The 27427-nt window shown below is 41.0% G+C and overlaps 1 protein-coding gene across 3 annotated transcripts in view; it reads left to right on the top strand.

Annotated features, from left to right (window-relative positions):
* Positions 1 to 11060, top strand: part of gabrg2 (gamma-aminobutyric acid type A receptor subunit gamma2) — a 39043-nt gene extending 27983 nt beyond the window's left edge. Inside the window, exons 7-10 of one of the 3 annotated variants that reach the window (XM_088440310.1) lie at positions 315 to 467; positions 2469 to 2674; positions 4317 to 4340; positions 6812 to 11060. In XM_088440310.1, coding sequence (XP_088296436.1) covers positions 315 to 467; positions 2469 to 2674; positions 4317 to 4340; positions 6812 to 7093 — 665 coding nt within the window. In that variant the 3' untranslated portion in view covers positions 7094 to 11060. The remainder of the gene's footprint in view (positions 1 to 314; positions 468 to 2468; positions 2675 to 4316; positions 4341 to 6811) is intronic. The other 2 variants (XM_088440311.1, XM_088440313.1) reach the window with 2 other exon arrangements.
* Positions 11061 to 27427: the final 16367 nt, after the last annotated feature.

The raw sequence follows: 27427 nt of genomic DNA, 5'->3' as shown, positions 1-27427 counted from the left end.
CAGAATTGACCTTTTCTTTTTTTTATGATTTTGAATGTGCGTGCCCAAGAAAGAATCTTTTAGTCACAATTCCATTTTCTATTGCTCTTTCTTCAGCAAATATTTTGGTTACGCAGCATTTACATCTCCATCTTTTGTCTTGAGTTTGCAGTTGACAGCTGTGTTTGATTATAGTGTTTTAATAATAGCTTGACTCGCGTAGGCGACGGGAGTTCCTCAGCGTTTTCTGCTATTAAACTCTCCGATGAGGACTAAACAAAATGAGCAAACGAAATGTAACCTGACTCACGGTGTCCTCATTTCTTCTCTTTTAGGCGACTATGTGGTGCTGACGGTTTTCTTTGATCTGAGCAGGAGAATGGGCTACTTCACCATCCAAACCTACATCCCATGCACTCTCATTGTTGTCCTCTCTTGGGTCTCATTCTGGATCAACAAGGATGCGGTCCCTGCCAGGACCTCGTTAGGTGAGCATGCGCTTTACATTGTAAACAATAGCAATCAAAATCCAAACGAGTGGCCCACAAGCCCTGTTCCTCTCATTCATTAAGTATGCCTACGACACATACGACACTCAACCTCCTCTGGAACCGCCGTCTAGTTAGTCGTCCTCTTTCCTTCTACCGCTTCGCATTTCCCTCCGCCTCCTTTTTCCCTCCGAGACAAGCACGCTGAAGAGGAGGAATCTAGTCCATCTTGATTAGAAGATCCAATCCTGGCACATGTTTTCACGCATGCCTTAATGAGGCATTCATTATGCAGTACGGCAGCAAAGATGCCTGGATGCAGCCTCAGCACAATAATAATCAAGGCCGCCGCGGCTACCATCAACGTAAAGGAAAAAGAAAGCTCAAACGAGAGCAAAAGTTTAAATATAAAAAAAAAAAAAAGTGTCTGGCTTTGAACTTCCTTCACCTGCAGGGGACATCCTTTAGTGTTAATGTGTTTTTCAGCCATGTAGCTTTCTCCTCGTCAGCTTTCTTTTGGGACCCGAAAGGCTTGACCCCGAATCCATGTGATGCGATCATTATCTGGCATAAGTGAATGTACAAGAATCCGCCGGGGAAGAACGCTTCCTCCTACCTCGCTGCCGTCATGACTCTGTCTGCCATCAATCTCCAAAAATAGATTGTGTACTTGAGCGTTGGCGGATTCCGACATGATTTGCTGCGGGAATGCTAACACCGTCAAATCTCTGCTAAAATTATACCAAGAAACGAATATCCAAATTTCCTCTTTGAAAGATTAAATGGGCCGTACAAGCAGCCAGGTGGTTTGGGAGTGGATTAATGCGGATGACATCATTCTTAATCCTTCAATGCCACCCAGAAATAAACCAATTCAACTCACAATGCTGAAATAATCATCTTGAGACGGACAGATGTCTTTTGGTCCACACCAAATATAGACTCCCACAGTAGGCCAACGCCAACCACCCTATTTAGCCAAAGGGAACGTGACGTCTTTGTTTATTTGTATTCCGGCCGTATTACGCCACCGATGCTAGTGCTAATCTGTCGTATCGGTGACCAAATAAACCCTTTCCATGTGCCTTAACCCCGCCTTGTTCGACATCATCACGAGAGCCGGCGCAAGGCAACCGTACACGGATAGGGATTACCAGATGGTGTTTATTGGAACGGCGTGTCGGGCGGCGTTGGTGGTCGATGGCAGATGAACCATAAAGCATATGGATGAAAGGGAGTGGAAAACAGCTGTTTATGCATCCACGGATCGAACTGTTCGGAATCAAACGGCCACTGTTGAACGCTGCAAGATTACGTCATTGGCTAGGTGCTGCTTATTTGTTTCGCAAATGACTTTGAATGGGCCCAAAAGCTTCCTTCTCGTGTAAAAAACGGGATGTGCAAAGTGGCACAGTAGATGTTTTTGTTTGGTTTTTTTAACAAGACACAATTTAAATTCTTCTCGAAACAACTGTATGCCTTATAATCAGGTGCGTCTTAAAGTAAAATAAACAAATTTTAACTTTTTCTGTACTGTTTTGTTTTCCCCCTTAATGTGCAGTAAACATTACAGCGCTTCTCAAAGTGGGGTCCGCTGACCCCCAGTGGTCTGTGGCCTGACTCCAGGGGGTCAGTTATAAATAAGAAATGTATACTGTATATTTGTGATCGTTTCAATTGAACCAGTTTAATTCATACAATGCCAGGGACGAATTTTCATTTTTTTTTTTTTTAGGAGTCTAGCAATTGGCAATTTTTATTTTCGAAACATCGGTACAGCTGAAAAGTAAAAAATATACTTGTTGTCAAACGTAATGTTTTTTTTAACCACAAATATTTGGAATGGGGGTCCTTGAATATATATATATATATATATATATATATATATATTCCAAAAAATATGGTATTCCCATCTTTTCTCTGCCATCTATTTCAGATTGTGGTTCTTGCTGTAACCGCCATGATTGTAACAGCTGATAGCTGATATTATGTCATTACCAGGAATCACCACCGTGCTGACCATGACCACCTTGAGTACCATAGCCAGGAAGTCTCTTCCTAAAGTCTCCTACGTGACAGCCATGGACCTGTTTGTGTCCGTCTGCTTCATCTTCGTCTTCGCTGCACTAATAGAATACGGCACGTTGCACTACTTTGTCAGCAATAGGAAGCCGAGCGCCAAAAAGGATAAGAAGAAGAAAAACCCGGTGAGTGTCTTTCTAAATGTATGTCCCCGTTCTGTTTTGGTTGAACTGAAAATATTTTTGCACAAGTGTACACACCCTTATAAATGACGATGGGACCGCGTTAGCAAGCAACCGCCACCATTTAAAGTACTTCGCATTGAACTCAAATAATGTTCAGCTGTTGGATGAAAAAAAAATATTAGGACAAAGCTTATACGCCAGCTGACATTTTAGGTACTTTTAATGTAGGCAGTTGTACGCCGAATTTAAATGTGGGTCATTAATACTCAAATCTGCCTCAGCTTCTGGTTAATTTTTACCTTCCCTTTCTGAAAGACGTATATTTGCGCATTTGCCACCAAAGGGCTGTACGTCATACGAGTGATAAAAAACTATTCAAATGATTGTTTTTTATTTATGTCACAAAAAAGGCGCTTAAACACTTTTTATATCCACTGTAGGTTAAAGTTCAATGACATATTCATTGTCCCTCCCCCAAAGTACTACGCTGACTTTAATCCTTGGAGAAAAAAGAAAAAAAAAAAAGCTTAGTATCCCTAAGGGAGCATCTTCCCGATCACTGTCACCTCGACTTACTCAGTGAGCTAGGCCTTAAGCTCAAACCGTCGCCTAATCCCCCGCACATCTGTTACAGTTGTAATTTAGACCCATGTCACATGTCAGGGCGCTGGCTTCAGCCGAGCCTTGAATCCATCAAGAGATCATGCAGCCAGGCTGACCTGTCCCAACAGATTGTTGTACATTCTGAGCACAGAGCATATACGAGTCACCATTACGGCTTGATTTTTTTTTTTTTTTTTTTTGCATATGATTGATTAAGGTGACATTCTTGGCATTTATCGCACATTTTACAGCAGGTGATTTTTATAATACATTATTGTATGGCTAGATCAAGATTTATGACGTGAATGCCCTTTTTCCACTGCGCAGCATTAGCAGTATGATCAATACAATGTGCATTGTGTATTTTTCTATTGTACAATTTTGAAAAGCCACCACTGAATAGTTAAAAAAAAAAAAACACTTAAGAGTACTTTGAAACATAACAATTTTTGGACAATAAGGCGTACATAAAATCTCAAAAACTCACAGTATGCCTTGCAATCAAGAGTATTTTTGAGTAGTTTTGACTTATTTGCATCGCCTAATGACCCGGTGCAATCTTTATTTTGATGCGCCTTATAACCCGGCCTGATAACATGGTGAGCCTTATAACATGCTATGCATTATAACCAGTTGCACCCCATAACCCAGTGTGCCCGATACATAGAATTTTTCAATATTAGAGACTGCCTTTTTTTCACCCCTAAAGCACGACGCGTCTTATAACGGCTTGTATATGGACATTTCCGAAAATAGGGCGGTTCAGTGAAAGTGTGACTTATAATCGGGTGGATCTTATGGTCTGAAAAATACAGTAAGTATATTCCACCACGCGTTCCCCCATGTGTTGTCATACTATGTATGTCTTTCTGCGGTATCTCTTCTCTTTCCATTCTGACCGGTGCAGAATTTGTTATTTCCATGCATTATATTGTGTTTTCTTTTGGATTCAGGTTATTGATGTCTGGTTTTCTGTTTGTTGTTGTTTATTCTCTTTATTCAATTCCTCACATTCTTTTGTTTCCTGTCTGGACAAAAGCTCCTCCGGCTCTTTTCCTCCAAGGTATATTGCCTGTGTCTAACTTGCATGTCTCTGCTGCATTTGGGGCTCTTTGAGCCCTTAAGCACCACACTGCTTTTCTGTCTGTTCCACAGCAAAATATTGCATTTATCGGTTCCCTCTTTATCCTACCTGCATTTCAATGAAACTCCTCCTCATTTGATGAACAGATTTCAGAAAAATGACTTTAAAGGTGCTCTCCGCTGTGCACAGTGCGGAGGCAGCCAGCCAGCCAGACTCAAGCTTTTTTTTTTTTTTTTTTTTCCAAACAATTCAAATGAGCATCCCACTGATCCTGTACCCCACGGAACATTAAAAGTCCAGGCCCAGCTTGGACTGCTTCTGGCTCCCTCTGTCCTGTTCCACTCCTGTCGTCTTGACCGCGGCGCGCGGCTGCAAAAGCTTCCTTTTTTTTCCCTCCACCTCTCGTCCTGCCAGTGAAACTTTACCTCTGTGTTCGTTGGGCTTTTTAACCTGACACTTCCTACTGAGTCAGCAGAGCCTTAACAGACTGAAACAGACAACCCCCTACAATGTGATGAGTCTAAACAAAAGTGCTTTTAAATATCAGGTAAGACACAGGAAAGCACCTGAGGTAGAAAGGCGCAAGCAACAAACCAAATTTACACATGCAAAAAAGTGTGTCTATATTTGGGGAATCCCAGTTGTAATCATTTCAATCGTGCAGTAACAAAAGACGCAAGGGACATTTGTACATTAGATTGGCGGTCCAGCCAGGACTTGCAGGCCAACGGGAGTGTGAATCCAAGCCCTGGGATTTATTGTCAAAAGGTTGATGAATGAAAATATTTCAGCACCTTGTTTCCTGAGAGGTTGTCTACTGTTCAGTCCGTTAAAGTTGCCAACGTCACTGTGCCGTTCCTTTGTTTTGGGTTGTTTCTGTTTTGTTTGCTAACACCAAGCCAGCGCAGCCCGGCTTGAGCGGGACGTGGCTAATGCTTGAGCTTCAACTCCTTGCGCCGCCTCCGGTTAAAAGCCGCTCCCCTTTGAGAACCGAGTCATAACCTGCTCGCCTTAATCCGGCTCATTAAATCCACATACTGTCCGTTCATTGGGACCCCCTCAAAATGCTGACTCAAGTGCTCAAAGCCAACCATATGTTGTTTTTGATCCGGGGTTATGTGTCGTTTTCAAAAGGGACAACGGGTTTGTGCACAAGCGCCGGGCTAAATGAGGCTGTAGGGAATGATCTGTCAACTTCAAGTACTTTAAGCTGATTTAAAGACGCATGCTCGCAGCGTCGTAGCAATGTTGCTGCAGAGTCTATTTTCACTTTTTTTTTGCCGTGTTATCACTGGAGCACAAAGAACAAAATCACAAAGAGCAAGGGCCACTTTTTTTTTTTTTTTGACGGGAAGCGGCGACGTGAGCTTTTTGCGATGCTCGACACGGCCGCGTCTTTCTAGGAGGCAGCTTTGACACCTCAGTTTATCAGGAAGGTCGTGGATCCTTCCAGTGCTGCCAAAGCGTTTAATCTGCCAAACAGCTGGGATCCCAATTTATGCAACAGAAAGGGGCATGACTTTTAAGATAAAAAAGTGAATGAAAATGGCATATTCAAATACTCATTGTCTCCTTTGACAATGACAGACACTGACCTTTCTTGTCCTACCGTATTTCCTCAAATAGTGGCAGAAGTTCGTGGATTATACTTACAGAGGATAAGGTGTAGATAAGAAAGGGGAATATGTTGATTAAAAAGCACGCATTGTTTTCTCTAACATATGAATTATAATACTTTGTGAAAGATATCTCATCTGAAAGTTGAGTTTGAAACATGAGGCCGTTTTGTTTCCACGGCTGTGATGTCACATGTATTTCTACGTAAATCGATGTGATTATAGTTAGTATGACTAATAAGAATTAATAATCTGTAGTATGGATACACAAAACATAAATCAAATGGAATTGGGTGAGAACTAAGCATTTGTTGTCAGGTTTTATAAATATGAAATAAGACTTCTCGCTGTGACCACATTTTTAAATTATAAAACGATTGCTTTTTCCGAAACTTGGTTTTGGAGGAATTTATATACGTAACTTTCAAAAGTGAACTATTGCTTTGGTTGGAGTTTGTTGGATAAACCAAAAACGTGATAGATGTACAGTTCATTTGTGCAACTGTTTCATGTTTCAAAACTTTCTGCACAACCCGCAGTTCTCCACTAATGATCTAAACAAAAAAATTGACATCTGTCAAACTCGGGTTCGAGTATCTCTAGTCATCTCTAGTCTAGTGATTGATTGATTGATTGAACTGTTTTTTTTAGCAGTTTCATTTTTTCCCTCAATTCGAAATGTCGTTTGTCGCCCCCTCTTTTTTTTCCTTTTCTTTAAATAAAATCGCTTTTGAGACACGAAATTTCTATATGGCTACTAAGACTGCCAGTTTGAGGGGGGGGGGGGGGGGGGGGGGGGCGCCAGGCGCTAACTGCAGTCTTCCTGTTCAAAAGCAGACCCCCACGGTGGAAATCCGCCCGCGCTCGGCCACGGCCATCCAGATGAACAACGCCACGCACATGCAGGAGCGCGACGAGGAGTACGGCTACGAGTGCCTGGACGGCAAGGACTGCACCAGCTTCTTCTGCTGCTTCGAGGACTGCCGCTCGGGGGCGTGGCGACACGGCCGCTTGCACATCCGCATCGCCAAGATTGACTCGTACGCCCGCATCTTCTTCCCCACCGCGTTCGGTCTCTTCAACCTGGTCTACTGGGTCTCCTATCTCTATCTCTAAGAGCGCAAATCCAGCCTTATCACGTCGGGCGGGACGTTTCTTCAGGAGGCGGGACGCGGCCATTTTTGATTTGCGCACTTCCCTTCCTCAACCTCGTCATTGGATCGGATTCATCAGTTTAGGCGCGGCGGACGTGGCAAATCCTGTAGCATCACATTAAGCGGCATGAAAAGATTGAGAAACGCCCATTCGAATTATTTCTTCTCTGCGTGATATTCTGTTCACTGTGCCAACGCCCCATTTGGTTTGACTTATTTCTGTGGACAAATGAATATGAAGTGCTGAAACGAAGGGAATCCAACCGCTTTAAAAGAGTTTGAATTAGGGATGGGTGTTTGATGACATTTTATATGCGACGCTGATCGATCGATGAACCAATTAGGTGTCAAACGAGTCCTCAAGTAATTCTCAAGGCATTTCATTCGTCAACGACAAGTGATCATGCTACACAGGACAGTAATAGGCCGCCAACATGGCCAGTAGACCAACTTCAACTTAAACCTTACCTTCCTAAATAACAACTCCTTGGAGCACTTTTATTTTTAAATATATCTGGTCGCAGTGTAACGGCTCACTTTACTCATCACAGTTGTCAACCACTCTACGTTGTCCTAAAGTCTATTTCAATAGCTAATTATGCGAATTATGAACTGTTACGTTCAAGCAACCGAGAACATTCAATAAACAACTAACAGAAGGAAGACAAGGGCCTTTTACTCGCGAGGAGAGGACAAGAACCTTCACCAGCTGAAAGCTACTCCTAGTCTGGTTACAGAACCTTTCTGTTTCTCATTCATTCATTTGGGTGTGCCCTAGGTGCAAAAGTCATTGCTGCCCTGAAGGGTTGGGGGAGACATTTAGTAACAAAGTAAACAATCAGTTTGTGATCGTGAGGAATTTTGGCAGTGTGTTGTCAGCGATTAGTGGCGGCTCCAACGCAAGTGTCCAGCAGCCCAAGATGCTACCAGTGTTAGCAGCTAGCAGCACTAGGAATGGTGACCAACACTAGATGATCCTAGTTTTATAGACTAGAAGTACTCGACTGCCCCATATAGGCCAACGAAATCTGTCAGATCACTTTTCAAAGGCAATAATAGACTTAAACAAGTCATCTGAGACAAAAGGCTAACTCAAGTGGAAATGTATTTTGTCTTCTGTCATCATTTTTGCTCCGTAGCCAAGAAATATATTTTTTTAATTTTAATCCCAACATCTGACTGTTCAAAAGGATTATCAATATCTTCATGCCAAAATATTCAATGGCTGCCATCCTAGAGCCCATTATTATTACCGTTATCTTTTTTTTTTTTTTTAAGAAAGATGTACTGAACATGTTAAAGGTCTTCCACCTTCAAAAGTTAGGATATGTTTTACTTACAAAGTAGCTGAAACAGATTTGTTGGTTGCAGCCTATCCATTTTGAAATCCAAATAATGCTCATACTTGAGCGTTTCTACACTTACAACACATCTATTACCTACATCAATTCAAACTGAAGAATGGAAGTCATTCTTTCATATGGCAGCGCCCTTATTTACATAGACATTGGATGGAATATTCTGCTGGCCCTAAAAGGTTAGTGAAAATAAAGTGTAAATATACTGGCCTTCTAGAGGTTTCCTTTTCCAGTAACGCATGGCACTGAAAGAATAAATTACCAATTAAAATCGATTACAATGCCCATCCCTAATTTAAATGACTTTTAATTTGACCGATGCGATAGCACTATTAAGTGTCTACCATGTTGTATGTTTTGTGCAGTCAAAAGCGTTGACAACAAAGTTTATGGACAACTGTACGAATCCTGTAAATATTTTACAATCGCATAGTGTGTTTATATTTATTGCATGCACCTTTCAAAGCCGGAAAAAAAATACATGCATTTTGTTTCTCAACTACTGCTGGGTATCATTCAGGGTTTTAATTGCAGACAATGAAGAAAAAAAAAAAAAAAAAAAAAAAAAAAACCTTGAAATATCTTTACATCCAGGTGACGAGGTCGGCTCACAGGTTCCAACATACCATAAGCGACATTTCCCGTTGAAAGCCAGCATTTCCATCGTGCATTTTGTGTATGCGAGGAGAGATGCAAGAAAAGCTTTTTCAGTCTAAGTGTGCTTGCCCTTCACTGCTTGAGAAAACCGCAGCCATCACAGAGAAACTAATAAACATTCCAAAGCTGATGTCAGTGCAGATATGGGAGAATCTTTGGTGGAGCTTTGCATTTGATATTATTGTTTTTTTGTTTTTTTTTTTACAGCTGTGCAAGCCTTATTATTGAGCATCTCTCGCTTTGTGTTTTGTTTGAACCGAAAGTTCCTTTTCTCCATTACTTTTGCTTTGAATGGTGATGTGCTACGGTGGGGGGGGCATAATGAAAGCATTGTAAATGTCGTGTATAATGTCATGTAATATATAACGCACTGAAGGCACGGGGGGGGGTGGGGGTGCTTTTGATAGATGACATCAATAATCTCACAAAAGAGCGCGTGTAAATCACATTCTGATGTATATAAATTATGAGAAGAAAAACCCTTCAGTTTTTCTTAAAAAAAAATAAAAAAAATGACAAGGGTCTATATAAATATATATATTTTGTAATTTCAGCTTGTCGCATTATATAAAATTACAGTATATTAGACTTATTTAATGGCATAGAATAATCCAAGGGTGGGATATTTATTATTTGTTCATGGTATTTATTTCATTGAAATAAATTGTACGTTATGTTGATATAGTCTTCAAAAGAAAAAAAAAAAGGTTTAATGCATTCTTGTCAAGAGTGCATTTTTTTGAAGTCAGTATGTCGATGGAGCTTTAGTCTAACTTCATTTGTGTTCTTTTTATGTGGTGGTCGATGTTCTCACCGAGGTCTGTCCTTGTTTACGCAAATGTGACTGTTTTAATGGCGCTTCGGCTCTCTGAAAAAAAAAAGTTTCCAGGGACATTGTTTCATTTATTTTTTTTACTAGGCATTTGTCAACCTCAGCAAGGGTGGGGAAGCATTTTTTTTTCTCCTATCAGTGTTTTTTTTTTTTTTTTTTATAATGTCCTCCAAAGGCAACAATACATTTCTGAACAAAAGATATATATAAAACGCAAAGATGTTATAAATGTATTGTATATGATACGTATTTCCAGGTCAAAAAAAAAATCGGAATCAAATTCCTGCTCCAGAAAAATCAATAGAAGAAAACATGAGGTTGTAGGCCATCATTTTCATCTTCCTGTACATGTTTTGAATTGAACGTTTGACCTTCTATGTTCTTGCGATGCCACACTTGTCCAAAACATCATAACGTTAACTTCGAACAAATGCTCTTCAGCTGTATTTCCTACTTATAATGTTACAGAGTTAATTGCCAAACTGGCGCATGGCAACAGAGGGAAAAAAAAAAAAAATCTACATATCATTTTTGTTGGTAAAAGTGTTTGTGGAGTGGGTTGAAAATTGAAATTTGAAGACAATGATGTGATCTTTGCACTGCAACTTGTCTATTTATGTATTCGCGCTGCAAACATATCATTACACTTATATCCTCAGTCTCGATGGGTCAAATGATCAAGAAACACTTATCGCATTGGTTAAATAGTCTACATTCATTTGTAGCTTATTCAATGTTTGTCAACTGTAATGAAGTGGCGATTGCAAAGAAGTGTGTGCATGTTGTTAGTTCATGAAATAGGACCAAATTGATTTGATTTTGTGCATTCACTGTATTTATTTTACGATTCTTATTTTAGGAGCACACACTCAACATTTTTTACTGCAAACTATGTTGACAAAAAAAAAAAAAAAAGAGGTGTCAAGAGAGCAAAATGGATACTACTTACATATTTGGCATATGTGATTCTAGGGTTGTGTGTACAAAAAGGGGGCACAGCGTCTGCATAGTATTCAAACATGTACTTTTCATAAGGGAATTGCACATAGCTGTGACATTTTACAATAAAATTGGTGCATTTATCTGTGTGTGTTTAAGTTCTTTTGACCTTTGCTCCCACTGGTGAGATTTTTCATATCTATATTACACACACACATATATATATATACTGTGTATATATATATATATATATATATATATATATATATATATACACAGCTCTTTGTCATTCCATGCTAAAACTAAAGTCCCGCTGTCCCCCCGAGCCCTGCAAAACGGGCACCTGTGGCTCGGCTAAAATGGGCGTCAGGATGGCCAATGAAGCGGCCGTATCACAGCGCGCTTTCATCGACTCTACTTCTTCAGCCGGCGGGCCGAGTGCTGAGATTGCGAGCGTATTATTAATAATGCATCCTGCGCACGAATCATCTCTCTGAGCTTTGTTCTCATGCTTTCATCGCCGTGTGTCTTTACACAATATGAGTAGACTAAATTTTGATGTAGTGTTCCTCTCTAATGCGCAAAAAAAATCCACAAGCCAACCCTGAGATGAACTCAGGTGAACTAAAACTTGTATAATGTAACATGGATTGACTCAATATGCCTTTAATTTCTTTGTGTATACTGGATATTGTACAGCTACCTTGAATTCAAATGCATATATCTCCGGATGTTGAAAAAAAAAAATGGTTTCATAGGACAAGCTTCCCCTACCCCCAATCAAGTGGCCTTAAGACTGTTGATTAGACTGGACCGGCAGCTCAAAGGGAATAACACAGATTCACAATCCAAAACATCCCCTCAAAATCAAAGATGGGCATCGAAAACCGGGGTGACACGTCAGAGAAGTTGACATTTAATTGTTGAACTGCTCACTTCATGACGCATGTGTTAAATGTCACCCGTGTGATGATTTGACATTCCTCTAACGTGAAAGCTGATGCATGTGATATTTACAACCCAGGTTCATCTTTTTGCTGTATGTATTTGACCGTTGACTGCTCCAGTGTAATCCGCCGCGGTTCAGTAATATTGAGAAGGTCTAGGTTGCACAAGTTCTCCTTCCCTTAGCTTAAGACACTACATAAACATGGATTAATTACCGAGGCTTAACTGTCAAGATGCAGCAATCCGCAATCGCCGAAGGCGGATGATGAATAGGATGCTTATTGCACTGGGACCACCGGGCTTGTACGTAAACACACTGCAAAGCACGTAACATTAGCAGTCATCCCTGGGGACCCTCACTTCAGCGCTACTTGCATTGCAATAATCCTCAACGTGTCCTCACCTTCTAAGAATCCATGAGGAATATTGCAAGGACGAGTATTTACCCTCTCAAAATTCAGCACGTTCATCTGAGAAATCAGTAAAATTTTGCGTACTAAAATGAGGCGTTAAAATGAAAATTCTAAAGTGGACTGTATCATTGAAGAAATTACTTTGAGGTATCACCAAGGGGAATACGTTCCAAACTCGGAAAATCTGTGATAGTGACCATATATATTTATATATATATATATATATATATATATATATATATACCTTTAGTCCAAAATCTGTGACATTGTCTTTCCATGGTATTTGATATGTCATTTTTACAAAGATTATAACTGCATTTCCAACAAAGTTGCCTATACTATAAATGCAATTATTCACGAATAAGTTGAATTTGTTTTGTGACAATTGTCACTAAATTGACTTGTCGGAAATTGTGAGTGAGAAGTGGAATGCAAGGCACGTATTGTGGCGTTCTCTGCCGCCATCTAGCAGTGGCGTATCTGAAAGTCATGCGGACCTGGAAATGTTGGCTCACGACGAAAAGCAAAAAAAGTAACAGCGCGGTGACTAATAACGCGGAAATTGTGTAAATATCAAGGTAACTCTACACAGTAGACGTATAAAGAATGGAAAATCAATTGAAATGCACCAAATGTAAACAACCCACTTGTGACCCTTCTGGCTGATGAACACCTCGCCCCCCAAAGGGTGGGAGGGCAGCTGCCAATGAAGTCGTGTGATTGGCTCACTGTATATCTGTGCGCACGTTCAAAGCGCACTCTTTCATCAGCAATGCTCCTCAGTAAGACAAGCATCTATTATACATAAAGCCTGTGTGTGGCTCACTTTTTTATTTTAGGGCTTCATCATGTCATGGCTTTCATCGTGAAAGTAACCCCCATAGTGGCACGGTCGCCATGTTGAAAAGGTGATAAAAGAAAGAAAATTCAATCACATGAGAATTCTGTTTCGTCATGCTTTATGATGGCGCACAAACTCACCAAGGATCTTAAATACAGACCGGACTGCATCCGTACTATCTCTGAGGAAAATTCTTAGTGAGCTATGGATGACTTGTGTCACTTGTCACTCACGAACTTCAGTTACAGTGGACCCCTGGGTTCAGGCGTGCCTGGCTTACGTTTTTTTTTTTCCACATAGTGAAGTGGAATACTACGTTTTTTTCACCTCCCCCCCTTTACGGCATTTTTTACGCTTTACAGCACCAACAACACCGTATCGTTATCCTCGCTCAGGAATATGGCCATAACTAGCTTAAGTCACGTCACTCCAAACGTAAATAAAGTTTCATTTTTCCTTTATGTATTTTATATTCACGAGATTATTTATATACATAAGTAGTACTTACTATACTATTTTGTTACTAATTTTTAATATGTACATAAAATGTCGATGTTTTTACCTGGGGTTTTGCACGCATTAGCTAATTAGCATAGGTTTCTATTGCCCGCCAAGCCACCATTTCGCCTTACGATCCCAACTCCGGAATGGATTAATTTCGTATGCCGTGGGTCCACTGTACTTGTTCGGTACGCTGGCGAAGACCAAAGCACTTGATTGTGCACTCATGGTTAACTTTACGTTACTCAAAGCCCGCCTGATAAAAGTCTATGAATGGAAGGAAGTGCCACAATATAATAGTAGTTTTTTCTTCAAACACACAATCCAAAATGTACCTATTCACAAGTTAAAAACCCAAAACTTGTCATAGCACATCAATATTCAGTAGCATTTGTTTCTTTTTGCAGTATTCTTTTTAGCATTTTGGAATTGCGTTGACCTTGTTTCCAGCACCACACAGTCCAACGTTGGGCTTGTTACCTGACGTTTTCATTGAATCAATTATTTACCAGCTACCTTCTAAAAAGAAAAGTTGCTTTAAGGTTACGCTGCTGTCAAGGGAGCCGCAGGTGTTAGCACTCACGCAGGAAACTAAAAAGCCTCGAGGGTGAAGGAATATGCAGTATTTTTTTTCCTCTTCTTTTTTTTCAAACTATGTATATCGAATATACGGTTGGCTGGAGGTTTGGTCCTTTTCAAAAAGGGTTTGAGGTATTTATGCATGCATGTCACAGGTGCAGATTGCTTTGAACACACAGCTGACTAGCTCACAACAATTTTTCTAACCTACTTAATATTGCCAATATGCATGAACAACCAGGCATTCATCCTGGTGTCATATAAAAATCAGAAACATGTTATTCAGAGGTAATTCATTGGCAGTATCTTTTTTTTTTATTTTTTTTATCAGAGATACTTTCCGACATCACTGAGGGATGGATGTCGTTAAAACTCAATAAAGACATTAAAATAAAATATAGTGGTCTTTATAGCCAGCAGACCTGTCAGATGTCAAATCCATTCATGGTACAGGGATCATTTGGGAAAATTGGTATCCTTGAAGCAGGAAATGACCCTTTGGGAATCATGGATGTTTATTATGTATGATCATGCAAGAAAAAGGTGAAGGTGAGTTAAAAAATTATAAGAAATAATCATAATCTTACAGATTTGTTTCTTTACAGTAAAATTAGAGGATGCTCCGCATAATTCCACAGAAGTCACATATGTTGCTTAGCCACCCTTGAAAACGAGCACCATCCCTTTTTTGGAACCTACTTTGCATGTAATGCTTGTAAAAATGACATCGGTTGTGATAATGGAGGCTATGAGCTAGTTAGCTTATTTAGACCGTGCCGCGAGGCATCACGGGTGCGGGAAGTGCTAAATTTATAGGCAAGGTGTTTGATGGACGTAAAGTTAAATCCCAGTCACTCGCCTGCACAATGGAGACACACATCAATCAATAGCTGGGGCTTGACGTTCCCTCTGAGATCTCTAAAGACATAGCTACTCATTCAAACACGTCACTTAAAGTCTCCGCAGACTTCATCAGACATTTTAAAGAGCTATTATAAAAAAAATAGATGCAAGGGAAAACTAGAAAAACATGCTACTTATCAAGTGGGGTTTAACTATAAAGCAATGTTTGGGTCAAAAAGGGACTGACTCAATATTTGGCTCAAGTTGTTTTTCAAAAACCAACACCCAAAGTGGGTAATTTGTTACACGAAACCCTGAAAAAATGGGTAGCTTTGTACAGAAGAACCCAGAAAATTTGTTGGAGTAGACTTAACTATTTTATAGCTCAACTGTTATTAAAGAGTGAGATTGGCACACTGATAGCAAATAGCCCCCCCGAAATGTCAAGGGCTGGCCGAGTGATTTCGGAATGCAACAGCAGCAGTCATATTTACTCCACCATTGCTTTCTGTTTAACCAATAACAAAACAAATATAGACAATACACTACACTCCTGTTCCTGAATTCTAAATAATGACGAAATTAAAGGCAGAAACATTCATCAAAACAGAAGATTCTTCAAAGTAGGCACCTTGTGTTTAGTAATGTTGCACTTGGTGGTATTTTCTCTTAGCTTTAAGGAGTGGATAATGGAATAAGAATTTCTTGACATAATAATCACTGGAATTTGAGCGCTTCAACATTTGACTGGTCGTGTATTTATGGACTGAAACTAACGTGAAAATGTGTACTGATAGTTTATCACAAAAGACATGATACTGCTCTGTATTGATATTTTGTCTCATCCTTGGTGGACCTATCCACGTGTTAACACTGGGGGGGGGGGGGGGTACTTTTAGATCACACTTCAGCACATTTCCCTTGACACTTGCTCCCTCTCTCTCTCTCTCTCCATCGCTCGCTCGCTCTTTCCACATGAGCGCCTCTGCCCGGTCTCCCTGAGGTGACTCCAGCAGCAGCAGACATGTCTCGTTGGAAAAGTGGATCCTCACTTCCCACGGGGGGCCGAGGGGGCCAGCGCTTGCATGAGTTGTTGCCTTGACTGTCCGGTACCCTCAGGTCGTAATGACTCACCCAAACACACAACTGAATAACTCGCAGAGACAGAATATATGGCACATTTGCCTATATAGGCCTGTTGTCTCTCATGCGCACAAGAAGGAAAAGGCATAAAAGCTGCATGCTTTTACGGCTGTGCTGATTCTCCCATCGACTTAAGTCTCATATATGCATCCTCATTCCAGATATGCGCTCTGGGCGGAGCGAACCGAAAATGAGGGCGTTACCTGGCACGCTGCGTATCCTCCCATCGACTTAAGTGCTTTCCCGCTTATGTTCTTCTGACCGCACGTCGCGGGAAGGTGAAACACCGTATTGCACTCATTAATAATATTGTAAAAAAAAGACTGTGGAAGCTAGTTTAGACACCCATTTCAGTCTGTTTAAGGGAATTATAATCCTAAAATTCATATCCAAGATTGCACAAGACAGGGCAAAAGAAATATACGAACATACACGTTAATATGTTTTTGCTACACAGCAACCAAAAAGAGCGGTGAAGAGTACATCATCTCTCATATTCCTCACATTTTTTTTTAGATATAACAGTGTTATATCCTGGTTAAACCAAGTAAACACCCCAAACTTGTGGTTACGTTGCAATGGCTAGACTTCCTCCAACGACTTCAGTAATGACTCCATTTTCCCCCGCAAGGTGACTAAACTCTGCCGTGAGGTTCCATCTCAGATGTATGATCTTAAAGCAACTCCTAAGGCAAAAAGTTCAAGATGCATAGCGCTCACATCTCCCGACACCCTGATCCACTCCGTTCGCTGCAACAGAGCAGCAACTATGCTCCGAGCATCTCTAATGAGCTTCATGGTTAGTTGAGCCTCCGTTTTTTTTTCCCCCAGCAACCCGTTGTACCTTTCCCAAGGAGACTGAACACCCTCCCCCCCTCCCGAAAAAAAGTAAACTACACACAAACAAGGAATTAAAAAAAAAAAATGACAAGGTATTGACAAAAGCTCAGGGAGAGTTGGTTTCTTTTTTAACATGCGCTATGAAAACCCATCTGCAGAGTACTCGGGTAATGAGTGGCCTTTGACTGAACACCCAGGGACGCGGCATTGATTGGTGGAATCTCTCGGAATGCTAATGTGACTTTGATCGCATTTGTCTCCAATCCATGATATTTCTCTCTCTTTATAAAATCATGGCAAAGCGCACGACTTTGACCTTAATCACGCCAAACGAAAAGGACAAACAATGAAACCCGTTGTAATGCCATCCGTATCCAACGCAATGCTTCCCAAAAGGCTAAGCTTTGCCTATTTGATGTTGTCTATGTTTTTATTTATTAAAATGCTTTGCACTGGTGTACTCCTTGTATTTGATTAGGAAAAACATATTTCACAGGCGGTACATCACTGAAAAAGGAATTTAGATCGAAATAGATGGCTGCTTCAAGACCACGCACAAAATCAAATACATTTTAAATGATCAATTGAGTGATCTGAAGCCTGTTACGATGAAAGGCTTCACATTCGAACAACGAAAGACCACTGAAGCGTAGGTGATATAATAGTAGAAATAAAAAATAAAAACGCTTAAGCTGGAACCACTTTCAGCCAGACATTCTGTCCTTCCCTAAACGAGGGTGATTAGTGAACAATGCCGGAATGAAAACGCCTAAAAAAAAAATACAAATAGGGGGGAGACAAACTAAGCCAAAAATAAGTTTGATGAAAATGGAACGAGCCAGCTGTTAAAGCATGTTTTGTCATGCACAAAGCGAAAAAGCATTAGACTTCAGCTCCTATTTGCACTGCTCCAAACAACCCAAATGAATATTACATCCAACATTATGTAAGAGGGGATGGCATAATCCCGCTGATAGACGGAGGATGTTGACTGAGCGTGCTCGCTTGCTCTTCATGCCAATTCCTAATTTTGCATACAATCGCGTAGCAGTCACTGCACAACTCCATTCCTTTCATCCCTTTGGCTTTTTTCCCTCCCTGAGGGACGTTTCCCTATCGGTGGGGGTTCGGACCCTCGGGTACAGCCTGCAACGTAGCCGTGCTACATTTGAATGTTCTGCAGAATAATGTATTCTCTTTCTCTGTCTCGTATAGTATGTGCTTAACCTCTCTTGGGGAGTCGCACCCAAATTAGATTTCACTTCTTCTACTGTGGGTTTCACTGAAGCACTAAATTTATACTTATTGAAGTTTCTGGGCTCGCAGAGGTGCGAAAAGGTTTCAAGGTTAAAAACAGCGTGCTTTTCATTTCATTGTTCACATTTAAGGTCTGAAAGTGTTTCTGTACGGATTCTAGCTGTAGTTAAGATTTTACAATTGCATTAGCATAGGTTAATGAGAAAGCAACTGCCACATTTTGAAGTAACACGTTGCTTTGAAACATCTTACCGGTATCACTCTTGATATCCTCGGTAATGAATGTGGCTTCATATTTTAATAGAAATATATTTAAATTAATTGAATTGTGACTCGGACGTAACAAACATGGGACGGACGTTATAATTCTGCACTCAATGGGGCGGAAAGACCCCAAAAAACAATAATGGCGGAACATGGTGGCTTTGTTGTTGTCATGGTACAAAATGCCATTAAACACCGCACAACTCCCCGTGCTAAAAGTGAGCAAATAGTAATTTAGTGTAGACAGTGGTATTGAATTTCCAACTCAATCCTAACAGGAATAATGCATTTGATGACATAACTTTTAAAGTTTGCGCAGAAAAATAAGTGTGTGAGCCTTGTTAACTCGCGTATAGACACACACAGCCGTGCGGCACCTGCCATAGCCTCGAGCCAAAACCAACGAGCACGGAGTGCTTCTGTTCACTGAGCTGTCAGGCGCTTTACTCCATCCAGCAGATGTGGAAGTGTGTGTGCTCAGCTGCTGTAGGTTTGGTTTGTAATTTGCTGCGGGAAAGTCAAACCCAAAGAAAAAGAACTTGACGTTGACTGAATGCCGATTGTGTCAAGCCAACGGTCACACAACAGGGTCTCTCTTTGTACATGGTGTGTTCGCCTCGTTTTATCCGTCCATCTGACACCGTAGCCTTCTTCACCCCATCAACGGCACTGTCTTATCCAACTCTCCTTTTCCCCACGAGACGTTTTCTTCATTTTCAGTCTTGTCCCAGTACAGAAAAAGATCCAATAAAAGACAAGCCAAAAAGTAACTCAATCTATGCGGGGATTCCATAACAGTGGATATACTAGCCACTGCTTGTAAGCTACGGTTGGCGGTGATCTGGATGTAGTACCTTTAAATTGGGCTCTGATCAACTTTTTTTTGAAAGTGTCACTAGATCGTAGCCTAACTTCTATTATTTATACAAGTACAGTGATCCCTCGCTACTTCATGGCCACAGTGCATTTCTTTTTCTTCAAATGACCGTGACCTCAAAGCAGGCGCTGCAGCAGTCCCACGCTCAATGCCAACGTGGAATCTGAAGCAATCAAACAGCCCTAATACACAATCTTGTTTGAAAGAAATCACTTTTGAGTAAATGGAAACCACCGTTTGTCACTATATAAGGACGTTAGGCAAAAACCTTACTAAACTCGTAGACAAACGTGCGGAACATTTTGTTTTTACTTCCCAGTTTTACAAAACATTTCACACACTTTATTTATGGGGGGAGTGATGCTTCTTGGCCGTTTTTTATTTTTCATAGAGGGGGTGGGATGGAGTACCATTACAGTTGGGAAGTTGCATGTTACGCTGTATCTCGTCTTGCCGCCGGAGACATTTTGTTCCCTATGCACACCACATCACTAGGAGAAGCTACATGTGTGTTTGTGTTGCACTGATCCCCAAAGCCATATCACTAAGCGGGCAGACTGCAGAACGCTCTCAAATGGAACATACCATGAATGCTCATTGATTTGACTTCTTGTCAAAACCTAACACTGAATCATTGACAAGACCAGAGCGTCAAGGGAGGTTTATTGAAGCAAATCTGCATTGGCCTTCAGACTCACCCCTTTCGACTAGAAACATGCCAGTGAATATTCGACAGAGTTCAGAAAATGTTAAGTCCCGATAATGTCTTGGATATGTGGAATATTCATAATTTATTAAGTTCCTAATACGAGGGCCGTTCTAGAATTACACATGCTAGTGACACATCCTGTATGTATGATGTTGATGTTGAAGGACTTAAAAAATATCTATATATTTCGCAGCATAATAAAGGTTAATTGACGGATGGCATTGTGGCTTCTTTGATCCATTTCCAGAAGGTAAGTGATTACATTGTCTGTCAAAAGAGTCTTTTTAGTGGCTTTAGGTGCCGTGGGGAACAAATCCCAATTAAAAGATCCTTTATTAGAGAGGGGAACAACTCAAAGCATCCTACATCCCTATTGATCCCTTTCTGCGAAAGATTGGCAAGCTTGACCCCCCTCTTATCTTGCCAAAGCAGACTCATTCAGTTAAGGGAAGCAAAAAAACGGACATAATTACCAACACACGAAATTCACAGGAACTTCTCTTATATTAATGAATAACTAAGCTGTGGCCAAGCAGCGCACATATATCGGACAGCTAAAAGCTTTCATCAACTAATTAGATTGCACTATTAAACATGCGGAAGTAGCAATGAATCCTTCCAAACATTGTCTCTTATGTTTAATTAGATCATACCCAAACAGCATCTTGGCTTGCAGCATTGTAAATATTCTTCTCTAAAGAACCAATTAATCCAAGAATATCAGCACAACAAAAACATTGCTATTATCAGCGAACTTTGTGTAGATTGAGCTCAAGAATGAGCCGCATGCCAAACGACATCGGCAGCACAGAGATGATGTCGCTGCTATTTTCCACGCCGGCGAAAAGTTTCCAAAAGTTTTTCACTGGCAGAGTTTCAAAAAGAGAGTTCTCCTTTTATTTGTCAACGTCTTGAGAGTTTGACGGATGGAACCACCGAACGATGTATCACCAGGCTTTAATTCTCGGTGACTGCTGCGAGAGGTGGAGACGAGACCTTCAAAAGCCGGATCGACAAAGCAGCCTGATAGTGAAGTCATTGTCTCGCGACCTATCATGGACATCACTGTGACTGGTGTCAAGGGACACGAGCCGCTGACAGCGCTGCCGCCAATTACAGAGGCCCTAAGCAGGTAACGAATAGGGTCATGCTCCTCAATGCTAATGAAAGTTCTAATTATTTCAGACAGAGCGGCGGCTTTGACACCTACGGAATTGCAAGGGGATCGACTGCAGGCTTTCATGCCGAGACCTTGAGAAGAAATCAGTCCTGCCCGAATGATTGGGCTTGGGTGCTTATAGACAGAGAATACTGAAACAAGAACAGGATCAGACCAATGGCGGCCTTCTGATGCTGCAATTCACCGATATAGCTAAGGACGTTCTCTTAGCTAACTTTATTTTAGCTAATCTCTTAGCTAAAAGCTATTGTTTACACTGTCCGGCGTAGTTACTCTCTGCAGCATTAGCAAGCTTAGCCACGTAAGCTAACGAGGCTAGCTACAAATAAAGGTTAAGAATAACCAAGAAAATATGACTAAAATTTGAAAAAAAAAATAAACAGAAATGACATGTTCACAAAACTAACTATACCTAACTCAAATTTTCTTCGTGAACTTGAACTTTTTACTCGAGTCTCCCAAAAAGCTGTCCCCCTGGCTTTATAGCTTCATGGTTCCTGGACTTTTCCCTTACTTTTTGTGTCAGGTATCTGTCAGAATCATTTCTGTAGAGCAATGTCACCTCTCACTGATGGTTGCGATGATGCCCGTAACTTTTGAGGCATGAAGGAACAGACATGCAACAGCGGGTTTATTTGAAGATAGCCCGGTGTGCGAGGAACAGAGAGGAAGTGAGGCGGTAACTTGTGGAATACGATGATTGATTGAAGTGGGAACATTGTTTCTAAGTATTAATGTACTGTAGACTAAAAGTTTTGAGGCAATGACATTTCATATCCATGAGGAATATTCAAATGTGTCAAACTCCATTTCTCGAGAGGCACAATTGTGCATGTGTTCAATGCTTCCCTCTTAAACACACGTGATTCAAATGACCTTGATTATTTTCTATCTCCTGTAGCGCTTACTTATGAGCTTTAAATCATGTGTGTTTAAGACGAGTAAGAAAAACATACAGGTTTGGGGCTCTCAAGGACTGGAATTTGAGACCTATTATCTAAAGGCAAGTTGTTGATTTTGATTTTGTATGAGACACGATGGCATGAGAAAGTGAACAACTTTACTTTCGTGAAACAAAGCTGTTTCACATTTATTCTCTAAAGGCGAGGCATTAAAAGGGCGTGCGAGCTTCCATCACAAATCACTCAGAATCCCTTTCCCCTGTTGATTGGAATTGAGCTTTGCCTGAGAAGACAATGACAACCCTCCATGGATTCCGTTGCTTTTAGGTGTTGAAAATAAGATGATTGTTTTGTTAGCTCAATATGATGGAACTTCCTGTATACTACATGATTTAAGGCCATCATTGCTTGTCCATTTCAATAACAAATTGTTCCACTTGTAATATCTTGCCACACTGCTGAAACCCAAAAGCTCATGGGGAAGACCATTGGGGAAACGCGTGATGTGTAATCCTGCCAGAGAAGGCAATTTATCAGGTGATATTGCCTCTGTGTAGAGTAGGGGTCCCTAAGCCCCTCTCTAGCAGAGCACTATTGGGTTTGGACCGCAGGCAGCATGTGGGGGAGGTCTCCTCCCCGATCTGTGGTCCGGCACAATCAATCTTCCCAGAGATCCCAGAGCTTCCATGAGCACAGCAACATGGCGAGTCTAATGAAGGCCTCCTGCAGCGAAGCAACATGTTTATCTCCGTCGCCGCATGTCAGCTTAATGATTGTCTAGCCGATTGAGAACTTGGCCTGTGTTAGGTACCTCTTCCTCCTCTCTGCTCACCTGGTTTACACACCTGGGAGTAGTCGTTAACTACTTATTTTTGATCTTTTGCCGGGCACTGTGTGAGTGCCTACTTTGATCGTATTTGGCTTTGCTTCTAAACGGTCATAAAACCTTAAGCTTGAATTTTGACCTTGAATTCAGACAGAAACCGCATTTAAGTAGGAATACTCAGATATGGGCACCGACGGTCTCTACGGCCAAATCCAAGTATTTTAGTTATGACTCCAAGGCCTACATCTTTGACCCAAAAGTCCAAGGGAAGTCCAAGTCTTCAGGTTGCGACTCCAAGTCAAGTTTCGCATCTTTGACCCAAAAGTCCAAGGGAAGTCCAAGCCTTCAAGTTACGATTCCAAGTCTCCCATCTTTGAACCAAAAGTACCAAGTCCCCGATCGTCTACTAAGGATACCCAGAATTTTGTTTTCATATTTTATAGAATTTTCTTAAAAATGTAAGGATCTTTACATTTTATTGGGGCTTTGAGGGGGTCCCTGGTGCATCCCAAACTCTACTTTAAACGCTTGTCCCACCAAAGCAAACCTCACTACTGTTCTGCTATCCTCAACTTTGACCTCTACAATTTCTCCAACATATGGCGCTCAAGGTGCTTTCCGATGAAGGCTGCTGCCACGCAGAGCGCCGCCGGTTGGGAGGTAAAAACTGGACAGGCCGAGCCATGCCCCACTCGACAACGTAGACAAACGAATGTAGCTCAGTGAAACAGAGTACCGCAATGATTATCTGTTAGGTAGCAAATTGTTCATTGTCTTCTGTTAATTTCTGCGAACTTGGCTCACATGTAGTGCTGATGATGCGTCGCAGTTCGCAGAATCATCTTGCAAGCTTTCAGTGGTCGTTAGAAGCATCTCATATCTCGTTAGCCAAGTGTCAGGAGGTGATGTACTTCCAGTAAATTACTGCACACAAGTCTCAGAGATACGCCCACTTTGCTTTCGCTCAATTTGGTTAATTATCAAAAGCGCTTTACCTTAATGAAATACTCTGTTACGACGTTCTTAGCGAGTACAGGTAATGTAGACACGGAATGTGAAGCGGGCCTCTACACTCACTTTTACACTGGGGGCACTGGGGCTGCCAACTTTTACAGTCGGTCGCACCGCACAGGGTTTTTTGTGGCCATAGTAGCTGATGTGTTGTAGTTTTTTTTTTTTTTTTCTGTATGTCTGATGGCATTTGAATCCAGCAGGGGGACAACATATTAGGTATATTGTGCTAACACTGGAGACTTGCGCTGAACCATTTATTCACAGTGTAATTGACTGTGGAATTGACTGGCCGTTCAAAGGCCAACTTCAAAATAAAATTCGATTTTATTGTCGTCCATATATTGTTTCACGTGTTTATTTTGAAGTCGGCCTTTGCAAGAAGCCGTTGGCATGAGGAGTGATGTTGTTGCGTGTTTTTTGGACAGTCTTTTTTTATGTACTCAGTGTTCGACAGGTTAAAATTTTCACAAGCGCTCTGTAAAGTTTCGTTTGCGGATGAAGCGGTTGCAGTGTGGAGCCTTGTGAAGTAAAACGATCTTTGGGTTTCTCAAATTTTATGGCTTTATCTGCACTCTGGAAAGGGTTCAATCGAAAGTATTTCTCCGTCTTCTGCTGCCTTATTATCTCCATTTCCAAGAGCCAATCTACACGGGCGCAGAGGTGAAATGCGAACATTTTTAAAACCGTCAGAACCTCCCCTGCAATGTCCAAAGCTATTATATCACAGTGACACATGGAAATAAGGTCATGTATTCTCTGTGGGCCAATCCTTATCCAGAGTTCTGTGACTTCTCCTTGGAAGGAAAGTGGAATGTCCAAGTAAGTCCCAGAGAAGATCATTAACGTGGATGTGGAGGAGCATACTGACCGACTGGGGCTTTTGCGTCATGACAAAAGGCTCAGGATATTGATCTATAAGACGCTCATTCGTGTCAAAAAGATGATAAATGTAGTTCTTCTTTGTTGTATGCATTGTGTACATGACAAATATATTTTATTCATCATTTCTATTTTTTATTGATTGACTGAGAAGGGCGGCGCAATGCTTAGCACGTCTGCCTCACAGTTCAGGGACCAGAGTTCAAAATCAGCTCTTCCCACCTTTTTGTGAGCAGTTTGCATGTTCTCCCTGAGCCCACATGGGTTCTCTCCGGGCACTCCTAAGCCCCTGCCTACTGCCCAAAGCCAGCTGAGATAGGCACCAGCAAGCACATTTTTGATTGCAAAGTTTCAACCAAAATAGTATATTCTCAGAGATTTGCTTTTTTTCCAGGGGGTCGAGAGGGCAAATAACTGAGATTTGGTGGTGATAGTCATTTTCAGTGAGATGGAAAATATTGGCATTTAAAATAATTGCAATCTTTGAACTGTTGGGCTGTCTTTCAGCAGTTGGTTATCGAACATCTTTTATACCTATGCATAATTTTGATGACATAAATACATCTTTTGTTATAAAATTCGAATAAAAAGTTTAGGAAGCGTCCAAAAACAACAACAAAAAAAGGTGAATATCTTCTTATAAATTTTTATAATTAATTCAAGTCTCTCAAAAGTTAAAATATGCAAAATGCTCACATTTATTTTTTGTTTTCAGACAAGTTTTAAACAAAAACAAACGGTGCAGTATGTCCAAGCTCTATTACAATCTATTTAGTATTCAATTAGATAGGTAACAGAACATCAATAAATAATTCCCTAAAGTTAACAGATTTTTGGATTGATTCGGTGCATTATTAGCCATTAGATTTATGGAGATTCATCAAAATAAGGAATTTCGGTGCCAATAAAAGGCCGTGACGATAATTGGTCCCTAATATCTCTAATATCTATAAATATTATTTTCACCTGCCGTGTTGAATTTATGTCGAGCAACCAGTGATGCCTGCAGGGGTGTGTGTCACTAATTTAAGTTGCCATGTATGGAGTGTGTTCATGTCAATTAGACGGAACATACATTTTCAAAATTAATACATTATTTATAGAGTGTGGTAAGAAGGCTTTTATTCAGCGTGGCATCAGCCCTCAGGAGTGTGACACACACAGTCTTCCTCAAAAGCCCCAAACAGGTGAGGAGACTTAATTTGGCTGTAGCCACAGGCCGTAGCCCGTCTGCTGACATTTAAGGCGCTCCATGCATGTAGACGTACATAAACACTCAGAACGTGCACGCAAAATGAATCATGGAGCGCCATGAAAGGACAAACCGTCCTTCAGGTACGCAACTGTCATGAATGCGAAATGGGCAACGTGTCAAAACACCTTCCAGCTTTGCTTTAAATCTCATCACAACAGGTCAACCGTGTGCAATATTTCTCATGGGTGGATCATGTCAACTATAAATACACCTGGCTACAACTATAGTACATATGTATTAGCTCACTTTCTCCTCGTCCACAGATTGTAACAAATTGTCTACCGTCTTTCCTGAGTCTCAGGAGGCAAGCGAAGCCTGCGATTCAAATGCAATCAATTAACCGATTAAGGGTTTATCGAAGCTCCTGATAAAAGTCGCACACCTACCAACGCGCTTATTCACTGGGATGCACGCGTTGCTGCAGAGTCAGTAGGAACGCTGATCCAACATATTTGCCGGGATCTAATCAATGCACCTTAGAACTAATGGAAATGGGCTCCTGATAGGAATCTAATGGGGCCTCACTTGAGCAATTTATACTTTAACATGCTATTACATGCTTCTCCTGTGATAGCAGCACTTTAGCAGGAGACAGGCCATTATAGATTCCCGTACTAAATCCTGCCCGCCAGTGACCTCGGTGGAGTCCTTCGCAGGCTAAGTGAACTTCATTGTAAACTGAAGAGATTTCCCCTTTACGTTTTCGGGCTTTCATTCATTAGCATGTTGATGGTTGACAATGCCTGATATGCACATAGGCTATTGAAAAGTTAAATGAAAACCTTTACAAAAACGGCAGATGCAACTGTGTCGGAATGTCGAATATCGACGTCGATAATCGGTCTTGCCCCCACGTATAGTGCTGACTGACGGGCTTTCTTTCCTACTGTGTCAGCAGAAGTCACAGTAGCTTAAACCAAAATAGAAAATACCAAAACAGAACAAAGTATAGCTGGTATACGATGAAATTGAGAACAGATAGCTAGATAGATACGGTAGTAGGTAGATTTGAGGAAGTACATGACCTTTTCTAAACAATCAATATGTGCATTTTCCCAGTTAAAGTTCATGTACGCTGCAGACCTTGCGGTAAAGCTCACTGTCCATAGCGTTAAGATGAAGAAGAGGTTTTCAAAATGTGAGGTGAGCCTTGAAATCTGGGAGAAGCATAAAAGTAAATATGGAAAAGTAAGTTTGAGCCGGGGAAAACAAATTCATTTTATGTTCTACTGGTAAGAG

This window comes from Hippichthys cyanospilos, chromosome 18 (assembly GCF_059441005.1).
Source record: "Hippichthys cyanospilos isolate Australia breed blue-spotted pipefish chromosome 18, RoL_Hcya_1.0, whole genome shotgun sequence".
Classification (NCBI taxonomy): Eukaryota; Metazoa; Chordata; class Actinopteri; order Syngnathiformes; family Syngnathidae; genus Hippichthys; species Hippichthys cyanospilos.
Note: the sequence above shows the minus strand (reverse complement) of the source record. Positions and strands in the feature narration are given on the sequence as shown.